We start from the raw sequence: 12,575 nt of genomic DNA, 5'->3' as shown, positions 1-12,575 counted from the left end.
TATGTAAAGATCTGGGAGGCTGCGGCGCATAGACGATCTTTGTGGTGACGTGTCTACTGTGCAGGGAAGTTTGTGTGCAGATGTGCGTGTTGTGTACTTTCATCGAAGCCAACACGCAGGGGATCGGACCATGATCATGTCCCTTCAGGGGTCAACATGTCATGGAGACGTCACATCAGCGGCTTCGTCTTCAGCCTCGTCTTCGTGGTGTCTTATTTCACCAACAAGGTGAGAGTGGAGTTCGAACCCCACACGACATCCTGTCATCACCGCTGTGCCAATTCTTCAACTCTTCACCGCTGAACAAAGTCCCTCATAGAGGGGGGGTGGACGGCGATCAAAACGTCATCAATAATCAATAACCTGCCAAAACTGTCACTTTAGATCGATTCATGATCAGATTGTGGCTCATCAGAGCAGCAGGGAACAGGAAGTGAAAAGCAACAAGTTAACACAAAAGTTGTTGGTTGATAATCAATAATCTATAATGTTGTTGATACTCCAATAATTATTGCGATAATATTATTACCTTAGCCATGATGTGACGTTTTCATCTGTGTTTGTTTGTTTGTTTGTTTGTTTGTTTGTTTGTTTGTCTGTTAGCAGCATTGCATGAAAACTACTTGACGGATTTAAATCTGACGCACTTAGGGAACTGAACTGATAGTAGTCTTTGAGTGTGTGCAATTTGGTTTGTTGACTTAAAGGGGACTGATGGGCCTTGCCGGATGTTTGCCCTCTACTGAGATCTGTTCTAGTTTATTTGAAGTTTAAAGACTGAGTGAAGGTTGTGGTTTAAAACTCTTCTTTAAGAGCAGAGAACGACAAACACATAATAAAACACTGGATCTCACAAACACGAGGTGGATCAATGGTGTGATATACGTCCTCAGTGTGATCACACAATGCATAGCACTTTAGTTATATTTATATGGATGCGATTACTGTATATTGTGACAATATTTGTTATTGTTATATTGCCCCGATTTAATAAGTGATGAAGTGTCACTGCATTTTATAATGAAGATAAGACAACTACCTGGATCTAATTGTTTTTTCTCCTCTTTTTTCAGTTTGTCCTGTCTGTGTTAAAATTCACATATCCAACGTTATTTCAAGGGTGAGTAGTTGAATCCTGTCACGGTCATTATGGGCTGAAATGTTAACACACCTGCTGCCAGCTGTGTCCTTAAAGGTCAAAGTGTTGGTGAGAGGAATATCTGTGCAGTTTATTTGGCTTCAGTTTGTGATTCTCTTCATTTTGTCTCTAAAATGCCAGAAAATAGAGACAAATTTAGATTTTTAATCAATTATCAACATAGTTAACATTTGTTTCTGTAGGTGTCTCAGTTAATAGACAATCTTTATGGTCTCTGAATCTTAAAAAGTGTCATTTAGGAATCTGCATCTTGGTTATTGTTAAAGTGCTTCTCTCTTCCCTGTACTTAACTGTAGATAAAGATGGACAACATGTCTCCAATTCCTCCCACTATCCAAAATTTTCTAAATACGAATGCTGTCATCTTGTGCCATATCTTAACATTTTATTTCTTTATAGTATCAAATAACTAATTATAACCAATAGTATTTGAAAATGAACACAACAGCAGTGTGATAAGAACTACGTAAAATGACACAAACCACCTTTGAAACTTCTTTGTTTTTTCCATGTCCTTTAAAATAACACGGCGGTGGCAGGACTTATGGCTAATGCTGCAGCCAGCCACTAGGTGGAGATCGAGACGCTTTGGGGTCATGCTGTCCATCTTTATATACAGTCTATGGAAATTACTGTTTATGTTAACTTTCGGGACTAAATCATGTCCTCAGATGGCAGACGTTCATCGGGGCTCTTCTTCTCCTGCTCTTCTGGAAGATGGGATGGGTGGAGATGAGCCGCATCACCAGGTACTGCTCGGAGACTCAAAGGATTCGTAACCAGGTGCATGCCGACTCTTTCCGTGGTGTGATGTGTTTTAACGTTGTGTTACAGGTCGGCGGCTCTGCCCTGGCTCCCGGCCTCCCTCCTGTTCGTAGGAAACATATATGCTGGATCCAGAGCCTTGTCACACATTGTACGTCCAGAAACCTCCTACAGTTAAAATCATGGTATTCTTAAAGGATGTAAAAGCCTGAGGAGGCCATTCTCAGGATTGGACGAATCAGGTGGCTGCAGCAGTGTTATAAGGGAAGTGTGTGTTTTCTCTCCCCTTGCAGGAAATCCCTTTTTTCTTCACACTCCAGAATTCCTCTCATGTTGTCAGCTACACAATCCTGAAGGTTGTTCGTAGAGAGGTAAGATCCTGCACTTAATATCTGAATCATGGACTGTGTATAAAGATGGACGACAGGAAAGGTCCTCAAACAGAAGACAAAGCATTTCGATCACCCCCTGGTGGCTGGCTGTGGTATAGGTCCTAAATCCTTCCTCCTCCATGTTCGTTAGTGGGACATGGACCAAACTAAAAAGGCAAATTGAATTTCCCCAAAGTTGATGTAATTGTAGGTAATTACAGATTTATATTCAAGTGTTCTGATAGATCTGGTTTTGATGACTTATTCGATGCTATAAAAATTGGGTGAAACATCATGATTGACATCTGGGACAGACTTGGGACACCATTGGTCGAGTGCATGTATCAACGTGACCTTGACACCGCAGCTCCAACTCCTGGTCGCTGCGGCACCAACTCAGGCTCCAAATTATTTCCTTGAGTCAAGATGGCACAGTCGCTAGTATCTGGGTTGTTTTAGCTTAGTTTCTGGCCAGTGAGGGAAGTGGAGACGCGTCGTCCATCTTTATAGATGGTCTACGATATAAACACGTACAGCTCTGTGGCACACCGCTCATCATCATCATCTCTTTCCACTTACAGAAGATGCGCTGGATGACATTTATCAGGTTTGTCCTTCTTGTTTCTTCTTCCACATAAAGTTACATTAAAAGTCACATAAAAGCAACAGTAATAACTACAGATAAACAGATGTATCAAAGATTATTTGAACAAATCCGAAGTATGATAATGAAAAGTTCCCTGAAGCTTAAACTGTTTTTCTTTTCAAAGCATCTGCCTCATGCTGCTTTCAGCCATCAACCTTCCCCTCTATGACCCGCAGGTAAAAATACATCAGAATCAAATGATGAATTTCTCATAAGCAGTCCATCATCAGTGTTTATCAAGTGTCGGCTTCACCTCTCCCTTCTTTGTAGTTTGACTACAGTGGGTACCTGTGGGCTGTTGCTCATCTGTTTTGTGTCGGTGAGTAAAGTCTGTTTGATCTGTACCGCTGTAGAAAATGGATTGAAAGTCGTCAGCATGTGAAAATGAGAATGTACTAGACTCTCTTTACCATCAGTGGTCTGGTTCTTACACATCAAAGAGAATATCTGAATTAGATATAAGAGAGTTACTTATAAAATTAAATAAATGATTAACTTAAATAGAGAATGGCCAGAAGTCTAAAGCAGGAGATGTCTCGTTTCATGCAGGTGCATACAGGGTGATTCAAGTTCATTACAAGCCCAGTAATTTAAGGTATGTTCCTGATCCTTCTCTCATCTTAAGTACAGACTCTACGCTTTATTAAAGTTGTCAAACCAGTTCACTGACACTGTCTCACCCACTGCTGATCTTTTTATTTCTTTTCGTTTTAGTGACCTTGAAATACAGTGCATCAACTACTCGTTCAGGTAAGAAGGAACTACACGAAGGCTGGTTTCAGAGATGCTAAGGAATCTTTCCGACATTTTCCAGATGTGCTGTATGTGAGAGCAATACACATTGAAGCATGTCAAGGTTAAATAATCCAAATTAAAATTAAAACCTGAATGTGTCTCCTTTGATATCAGTAGATAAAAGTGGCCGCTGGTGCAGCTTCAGTTGTTGTCAGTGACTGATTTGATCTTTTCCTCTCAGCTTTCTGCTGCTGGCGGCTGCTGCTCATCCAACAGGTAGGAATCCCCTCGGCTGATGCTCCCCATCATTTCTCATTTCACTTTCACATTGCATCACATCATGGTTTCTCTGCAGGCGACCTCATGGCTGCCATGGAGTTCCCCTCCCTTCAGTCCTACACGTTTCACTGTGGCTGCTGTGCCAGGTACTTCGTAGCTTGTGCTCTTATAATTAATCAGCACTGAGCACTGCATCTATTGTATCTGTATTTATTTTATTGTATTGATTAAAATCCTCCAGGAACAATGGCTCTAGGAAATATGACCTTAGTTTTACAGGATGAAAATAGAAAATACATGGGTGGATTTTTTATTTTATTTCTACTCTTTTCTTCAGAAAAATACTAGTGTTCTAAAAATTGAATGTCACAATAATTTTAATTACAATTGTTGTTGTTTCTATATAGTTACTGATTTGACAGTGTTTGAATTTGTATTTTGAGGTCAGTTCTAGTTTTTGATTACAGTGTGTGGTCCACAGCGCCCTGCTGGGGTTTCTTCTGCTGTTGGCCACCATCAAACTAAAGAGTGGAATCTCCCTCGAGCACTTTAGGATCTGGTGTTTTATATCAAAGGTGAATATCAATCACATTTCTATTCATTTTTAGTTATAATTCTTTGTTTGTGGCGACAGAATTAGAATAATTATTTTTCAAAGTTGACACCAAAGCTGGTTATGTGATTTCAATTCAGATAAAACCAGATTAACCAGATAACCCTAACTACATTTGTTCATGCTTTGCCCCCAGGTATCTGCCATGTGCCTCTCTCCTTTGGTTTTCTCCATGGAAATAAACACTCCATCTCTGATTTGGTGAGTTTCTCAGCTGCTTTTATTCCCTCCAGGCTTATGTCTAGGTTTCTACGAGTATTGTCACTACTGAAGGTGCATGATCAGAGAATTATTCTTTCAAATAACTCAAATGCTATACTAACTTAAGTTTACTTTTACTAAATGCCTCACTGTTCAGATTCTCCTGTCCAACTTTTTACTACTTTTTGTGAGATTATGTTTGAAATTCAACTTTCTGGAACCTTCGAACCCATCAGAACCACATGGATCCTTCTGAGCCTGCTGCTGATGATAACTGCTCATATTGTTATGTGGTTGCAGTGTGCTGTTGAGTCATGTCGGGGAGGCCCTGCTGGTGTATTCTGACAGAGAACCTCAGCTTTGACAAACAGCAGCTTTCACTTCAACGAAGAGAACATGTTTATATTTTTTCACTTTTCTAATCTTTGGTGTTTAACCTGCTGACGAAATAAAATGATCTCTGTAATATGTTGTCTGCTTTCCTCTGAAAATATCAGAATCTGGACGGAGGTTTCACTGTAGAAGTCTGAAATTAATTTCGAAAGAAGAGACATTCTCTAAACATCTTAAGGTCTGATAGTGAATTTATTTTCCTGAAATTATCCGGGGGCTGGGGGGGGCTGTATGTGAGAATTCAAATGTCAGACTCAGTTGCTTCAGACCCTCTGAAAATGGCTTGTGTGAAATATTTAATTATGTTCAATCTACTTGAATGAAGAACATTGGCATTCCCAAAACTCTTAAGGCATATAGTAACTTTTATTTATCTTATCACATCACAAGCACACATAGTATCTACAGTCTGTACAGTCAGGTGACGGCTTCACTGTCCTCAGTGAAGTTTAAATACAGTTATAAACTTCTTCTCTCATGTTATTTACTTGCTGTAACTGAAGTCAAACTTCTTCAGCTCTTTTGCTTTGGGGAGAAACAAGCATTTAAGGGTGTTCTTCTCCGTGAGCGAACCTGAGGTTTCTTCTCCTCATTGATGTAACCTGTGAAAACAAGGAGAAAAGTCTTTAAATTTCAGCCTGACAGGACGTGCATGTGTGCAAGGTTATCAAGCCTGTTAAAGGCCTCAGAAAGACACCACAAGACAGAAATGATAAACATCCATTTGTTGCTCTGGCCCTATTCATCTCAGTCTACCAGATAGTACATTGATTTCCCTGTATTCTAAAGCACCAGGGTGTGCGAGAGCATGTTGGTCAAAATGCTCCTTTAATGCTCCACTACCATACTGTACTGTACTGGATTGTTAAATTACCTCTATCAATGCATGTTTGTGTGGATGGGAATCCAACTTCCCAGAAGTTTTCCGGCGTAGACGGAGGAATGTAAAGAAAACGGTGCCTCGAGCAGGCTGACAACTTCTTCTGCTTTTCCTCCTCTGGGAGATGAGCATAATACTGGAAGAAAAACAAGTAAACTTAAAAAAAATAAAAGGATACATTTTAAAAATTTTTTTACCTTATTATCAAAATACTTACAATTTCACATTCCTTGCAGGTAGTGCCCTTCAGTTTTCTTCTCTCGTCTTTCTTGCGAACTACCACCACATGAGCAAATGTTGGTTGTCTGAGCCAGAGAGAAAAATCAGGCTGTGAGAAACTGACAAACCTCAGTTCCCGTCTTTTCTTTCTTCCTTTATCTGTTCACCATCAAATATGACAAAGCATGAAATATAGAAATACAAGTGGACGTCTGAGCGGCTCACCGTGACTTGCTTTGACCTGGAGAGTTGTCAGGAGCATCTCGTTCTGTTTCAGGAAACAAACAGGCTAAGTTCAAGTGCTGACCTCTTCTGATTAGTTAATGATTCACAAAGTTACTATTAGTATGAAACCTACCATTGTCCTTTTCATCTTCTTCCTCCTCCTCTTCTTCATCATCATCATCATCCCCACCACCACAGTGCTGGCTTTGGCCTGCGTGTGAACAGGTGAAAGACTTGTATTCCCCATTAGCCGAAGTGTCAAACATCATGTCCAAACTGTCATTCGCCTTTCCGCCCAGTCCTGGAGATGAAGAAGAATGAAACTGTTACTTAGGATTTAATCACAGCGCATTAAGATGGTTTATAACAATGTTTTCATTTTCTGCACTGACAGAATCAACTTGTGCTCATGATCTTGAGTGTTATCACCTCCACCAAGGAATATTGTGTTTTAACCCCTTTCAGTATGTTGTGCGTCGGCTTGATTTTAAGATCAAATAAAAACCACAGAATGAATCTCCACAACACTTGGTGGCAGGATGGGACATGGGCCAAGGAAGTTTCCAATAAATTATGGTGTAGATCCAAGAATAACCTAAAAGGATGTTTTTCAACAATACTTGTGTATACTAGTGTGTGTAATCTGGTGCAGATCCCTTGAATTTAAATGTGGGTCCCTCTGGGGACTGTTGGTGTTTGGTGGAGGTGTGCACTCTCTGAGAGCCATCTTAGTTCCAAAAGTTTTGGTTGGTGTTTTTACCTGTAACACTGTCCTCTGTGTCCCGGTCATTCTCTCCATGACCCTGCAGTAAACTGTGACTAACCCAAGTGCAGTCGGTGTCCTCGAGTTCTTCATGACACTGTTCCTCTGTTTGCTAAAAGACAAACAAAACCTGAGTGAGGTTTCATTTATCCAGTAAATCCAGATGCTCTATTTCAAGGTTTCATTCACGTTAACTTTTAAAGGTGAAGACTTGTGCAGATCACAGAAAACCTTCATAAACCACCAGGAGCAGCAGCCGCTGGGTGACACCTGACAACTAGCAGGATATTTGTTTTTAAATACTACAGAATGACCGAAGACAAAGTTTTATAAACAACACAAACAATGATAGGTCATGTGACTGTACCTCGTCTCCTCTCCGCTCGCTGTCGTACATGGACAGGGCGAGCGCAGGGTCAATGCTCCACATGGGCTCCACCTTGTATTTCCTTTCAGCTGCGGGAGCACAAATCAGCACAGTCATGTTAAAATCAACTGAACGGAACAATCGGAGACAAGATTCAAAAGATCTCCACTGTGAAGGACAGCAACTCGCCATTGTCTGCTTCATGTTGGTCATGTGATGCGTTTCTTCTCCTCCCAACCCCGTCCCCCGATCCTTTACACCTCTCGTCTGGTTTCTTGAAAACTGGACTTGCATGAAAAACATTGGGCTCCTTTTGTCCTGAATGAACCTGTTGAACAGATAACATAGAACCTATGTAAACACATGGGTAACAGGATATAGAAGCCAAGGAACTCAAATTGGTTCCTGTACAACACCTGTCTCCCTTTATCCTTGCTGTCCGGTGGCTGCTTCACGAGACTTTGATTTGGTGTGGAGGTGCGCTCGGTCACTTCGGCCTCTATGTGGTTGCCTTCCTTCTGTGCGCCCACCCGCTCCTGGATCCCATGTTTCGTGTCCTCTTGCCTCTGAATTTCCTCCTTCTTCCTTTTAGCTTTTTGAATGGAGCTGTCCACTGATAACCTCTTGACTCGGGGGAGAAGAGACAGGGACCTTTCCGAAGTGGAGTCTGGACTGTGGATCAGTGTGGAGGAGGAGGAGCCACAGGGTCTTTAGACACGAGAACCAACATGGCTGTTAATGGTGTGGTTTTTTTATTCATATTTTACTGATAATACGTACATACTTTTGAATTGTACATTTTTAATCAAAGAAGCTTTTACTTATAACTTTCACCTTGCTGTACTAGTATTTGTAAAGAGTAAACGATCTGAATATTTCTTTCACCAACAGTACTTACTTTAAAGAAACGTTGTTTTTCCAGGGAGGCTTCAAGCTTCTCGGCTGCGCTGCAACCACTTCACTTTTCTGAGGAGAGGAGAAATAACCAAATGACTGTTTGACTAGGTTAAGATTTAATTATTGTTTCAAAAAAAGACATAATGATTAGGCTGCAGCTGTATGAGCCCTACCTACCATGTGATGCTTGACAAGAAGATCGAAGCCGCATGTTTCTGCGACCACCTCGTCTCTATCAGGAATCACATCGTCTGAAAGGACACAGGGACGAGTTCAAACTACAGTAACAACACCACAGGACCGGGAGTCAAGCTCCTGAGTCCAAATCAATGACAGCAGTTGGATTAAAATAAATTGTGGCAGTATTTATTTCGCTATTAAATTCATTCATTAGTCTCCACTCTCTGAGGCTCTACCTAACACCAGGATGTAATCAGTTACCGATTAGTGTTGCAAAACAAATGTCGAAAATGTGACCACATGACGAAAGGGCAAACCAGGTCATCAAGCAGTTCAAGGGAAGAAAATTCTGCAAGACATCAGTTTCCTGTTTCTGATCTCTTAGCAACTACAAGTCCTTCCTGTTAGTTCTAAAACGACGATGATACGAGAGAGAACAGAGGATGAACTCGTACTTGAGATCTGGGAAGAGTCCAGGACACATGTTTCGGGTACAAGCACTTCTGCTCTTCCAGGATTCTTTGCGGCATCAACAGGCTTCTTATTCAGCTCTAAAACGACAAGAACAACACGGGATTGAAGATATGACGTCCTGGGGCGGGGGGGGGGGGGGGTCGGATTCAGAAAACAGACAAGGGCGTTACATGTTGAGATATACGTGGAGCAGACTGACCACTGAAGAGCGAGTTGTTGATCTGCGTTAGAGGCTGCTCTGTGTATTGAAGGCGCCGGCTTTTGTCCATATTTTTACGTTTCTTCAGTCTGTTCGCCACGGGAAGCGAGCTCGCCATTACTGGTGAGTCTGGGATGATGCCTTCCTCCTGTTCTGGGGTTGAGGCCAGTTGGAGCTCTGAGCTGAAGAAGCAACAGAGAAACAACAACAACTAACTGAGACCTTAGATTCACTTTGAACAACAACAGGTCAAGAATGACTTGAATAATAAACCAGTGCTCCTGTAGAAAGGTACAGAGGAAAACATGAGTGAAAATGAAACAACTGCAGGATTTGTAGCTGTCTTACAGAATATAAAACATTTTATCTCATTTATTTGAGCATATGTACAATGTCAAACCAAAATGTTTGTAGTAAAAATCTTACCAAGCCATCTTTAAGTTCTGCACTTCAGCTTGCAGTCTTCTGTTCTCATCCTTCAGGCCGTTTCTTTCATTCTCTGTGGAACACATTTCCCAGCAGGTGTCAGCGTATTCGACTTATCTATATCTTGTCTAGACACACTAGAGGAAAAATTGAAATCAGGCGATCTCCAAAGTGATCAGGAGTCATTGTGCAGCCAACATGGAGGCTGACAGTTTGAGCCAATCCATCCTGCAGAGGTTGTGATATCTTGGAGGAAAAGTGTAAGTGCTCAACAGAAAAACGACCGCTTTATCTCTTCTGTGGCCAATGTCGTTTTTTCAGTCAACTGCTTTGTCTGATTTTTTACTTTTTGGTTTTGCTCTTCTTCTTAAGCACTTTGTGACATTGTTAAGAACAGTGCAGAATAAATAAAGTTTTATAGTTATAACTATTGTTATTTACAACAGGCACAATGTTAATCTCTCAGTTAGACACTGCTCGGTGTGACAGTAGAATAAGAACAATAACAATGAGTTGACTCACTCAGCTCAGCGATGAGACGCAGATTCTGTTCCTGGTCGTTTTTCAGGTTCTCCTCTAACACGGCACATCGATCACATTCTCCTGCTCGGAGCCTGGAAACAGTGAACAGAGTCACTCTCTCTGTTCCATGGTTTCATACGGTTTGAACTTAACCTGGACTGAGGGTAGTTACCTTTCCTCCAGGAGGCTGATGGCATCCTGCAGGCTTGTGTTCTGCTCCTTCAGCTGCTGGTTGCGACTGTAAAACACCTCAAGCCTCTGAGCATCTCTGCAGAAATCAAACAAAATCAAACAAAAGATTAATCGATCAACAAAATCTGTTTCAGTCAGTGATTAATTGTTACACATTTGAAGTACAAAATAGTAAATGTCTCCAGCTCCTCACATTTCGGGATTCAAAGCTGATATTTCTCCTACATGACTCGTCGGACAAAACAACAACTATGATAAATTAGTTTTCTTTCAACCCTATTTCTTTAACGTTTTAATTAACCTGTAAACACAAACTTGTTACTACTTGTGTTATTTCCATAACATTTTTTATGGACACATCTCTCCATGCTTGTATGTGTGTAGATACTATGTAATAAACTGTACATAAATAATTTCATGAAGCTCAGGTTTAAAATACTGTTATTATCTTCACCATGATTGTCTGAGTGACACTGTGGACTTACAAACAGCGGTCCTTCTTCAGCTTGACCACTTTTTCCCCCAGTTCTGAAAAATAACAAGCAACAAATGCACCAAACCTGTGAGTGAATTCTATTTTAGCATCCGATAATCGACCTGAGCCGGGAAAGAAAATGCACATATGCGTGCAGCACATCACGGGGTCCGTCACCTTGAAGTGCATCCTGGTGACACTCTCCAAGTCGCCTCCACAAGTCCTCAAAGAGTTCAGCTGCTTTGTTTGTCCCACTGCTCGGCCCTGGGCTGCTCATCCTCACAACTGGAGAGGATTTCTTAAATGAAGGAAGAACAAAGAACCACACTGAAGATGAAACATATTCTAAGTCTTCTGAAGTCACTGCTGGGCAAACACTAGCAGATAATCAGGAAGATAGCTGGAGCGACTTAGCTCCTCCTAACAAACACGTTTGATATTTACAATTTGAATTGGGAGACAATCTGACCTAGTGGTGTAGTATTAAAGGAATGGTGAATGGGTGATATACCACTAAAATGGGATTTGACACCGACATTGTTGTTGTACATCATAATCCTGTGACAATGATGTGTATACTGACCCAGAGAAATGACCACAGTAGTGTCATAACGTGTTATTCTTTTGCTGATTAGCTCACTGAGTCGTCTCCATAAAAGCCCCTATACAGTGAGTAAGGGTTAGTGAAGGAAAGGGCGTTTTCAGAAATACCCAACGTGGGTTTAAACACCAAGAGAGTGGTCCTCTGTCCCAATTAGATTGCCCAGTGTGTGCGTTCTCATGATTGTAAACACCGTCTCAACACCGTTAAAATAAGGGGAAAATACATTGACAAACTGTGGCCATGTTTTCAAACGACTTAATTTGTGTTACACACATAGTGGTTTGGTTCGTTTTCTTATCCTTATCGTCAGTTCCTTGGGAGAATGAATGACAAGTGAAGGACACAAACACCATTCATTCCGTTTGTCGGGGTTTAAGTTTACACTAATGGCGCTTCTACTCCTTCTTGCTGTTAATTCAACCATTTCACCGGGATGTCAACAAACAGAAGCCTTTGAACGAAGGTAGAATTAAATTAAACTTACACATACACGACGCCCTCAGTAAAAACCAATAAAACTCGTAGTTTATCAGCTTTAAAACAAACACGCTGACATGTTGTTAATATGAACTCAGCTCTTCTTCTTGTTGCAGGATCAAATACTGGCGGGCCCCGCTGCATGCTGGGAAAAACTCCCTCTTCTTCTGTTGTGAGAGCGCCTCTACCACTTCCTGTCTTTAGCCCCGCCCATTCTATGTACGTCAAGTGTGCTGCGTTCAGGACAAGTGGGAACTTGCCATGCTGTTTATTTTATTGGATATATTCCTTTTTATTTCCAGGGAATGGTTTACCTGAATGCCTGTGATTGCAAGTGTTTTGTTTATTTCGGATGCAAGTCGATTACTAACTCTTAATATTATTTTTGTATCAATGAGGTCACGTATGAAACTAAATGCTAAATGTGGAATTGTATCATATCATATATTTAGCATTCATGATTATTTGCATCTGTATGAGTCTCTAGGAATAAAATAATAATTTATTTATAAT

The 12,575-nt window shown here is 41.0% G+C and overlaps 2 protein-coding genes across 2 annotated transcripts; one reads left to right on the top strand and one right to left on the bottom strand.

The window, feature by feature from the left end:
* The first annotated feature begins 51 nt into the window (after positions 1-51).
* Positions 52-5,237, top strand: LOC133933094 (transmembrane protein 241). Its single transcript, XM_062380056.1, has 15 exons — positions 52-228; positions 1,074-1,120; positions 1,831-1,908; positions 1,994-2,075; positions 2,218-2,295; positions 2,877-2,902; positions 3,066-3,117; positions 3,212-3,260; positions 3,491-3,536; positions 3,656-3,691; positions 3,918-3,952; positions 4,032-4,101; positions 4,437-4,530; positions 4,705-4,769; positions 5,070-5,237. Exons 1-15 carry the CDS (start codon positions 157-159, stop codon positions 5,131-5,133), a joined length of 894 nt encoding a protein of 297 aa, XP_062236040.1. The 5' UTR covers positions 52-156; the 3' UTR covers positions 5,134-5,237.
* A 272-nt stretch (positions 5,238-5,509) lies between these two features.
* rbbp8 (retinoblastoma binding protein 8) lies at positions 5,510-12,222 on the bottom strand. The gene is made up of 17 exons (XM_062380007.1): positions 12,070-12,222; positions 11,159-11,279; positions 10,992-11,034; positions 10,487-10,582; positions 10,315-10,406; positions 9,793-9,865; positions 9,367-9,548; positions 9,149-9,244; positions 8,691-8,764; positions 8,515-8,582; positions 8,033-8,324; positions 7,806-7,944; positions 6,620-6,787; positions 6,487-6,529; positions 6,260-6,347; positions 6,037-6,178; positions 5,510-5,764 (listed from the first exon to the last, which is right to left on the bottom strand). Exons 2-17 carry the CDS (start codon positions 11,256-11,258, stop codon positions 5,676-5,678), a joined length of 1,785 nt encoding a protein of 594 aa, XP_062235991.1. The 5' UTR covers positions 11,259-11,279; positions 12,070-12,222; the 3' UTR covers positions 5,510-5,675.
* Between the last annotated feature and the right edge of the window lie 353 nt (positions 12,223-12,575).

The sequence above is a fragment of the Platichthys flesus genome, chromosome 21, assembly GCF_949316205.1.
Source record: "Platichthys flesus chromosome 21, fPlaFle2.1, whole genome shotgun sequence".
Lineage (NCBI taxonomy): Eukaryota > Metazoa > Chordata > Actinopteri > Pleuronectiformes > Pleuronectidae > Platichthys > Platichthys flesus.
The sequence above is the reverse complement of the archived record's forward strand: the minus strand, read 5'-3'. Positions and strand labels throughout refer to the sequence as shown.

What these genes read in the sequence shown, in the direction of transcription:
- LOC133933094 (XM_062380056.1), top strand. Translation starts at nt 157, where the DNA reads ATGTCATGGAGACGTCACATCAGCGGCTTCGTCTTCAGCCTCGTCTTC. An exon ending in TTCCCCTCTATGACCCGCAG is followed by an intron (nt 3,118 to 3,211) that starts GTAAAAATACAT and finishes CCTTCTTTGTAG; the next exon opens with TTTGACTACAGTGGGTACCT. An exon ending in TGCTCATCTGTTTTGTGTCG is followed by an intron (nt 3,261 to 3,490) that starts GTGAGTAAAGTC and finishes CGTTTCATGCAG; the next exon opens with GTGCATACAGGGTGATTCAA.
- rbbp8 (XM_062380007.1), bottom strand. Translation starts at nt 11,258, where the DNA reads ATGAGCAGCCCAGGGCCGAGCAGTGGGACAAACAAAGCAGCTGAACTC. An exon ending in GCAAGGATAAAGGGAGACAG is followed by an intron (nt 7,945 to 8,032) that starts GTGTTGTACAGG and finishes TCTGTTCAACAG; the next exon opens with GTTCATTCAGGACAAAAGGA. An exon ending in AGAAGATGAAAAGGACAATG is followed by an intron (nt 6,530 to 6,619) that starts GTAGGTTTCATA and finishes TTCCTGAAACAG; the next exon opens with AACGAGATGCTCCTGACAAC.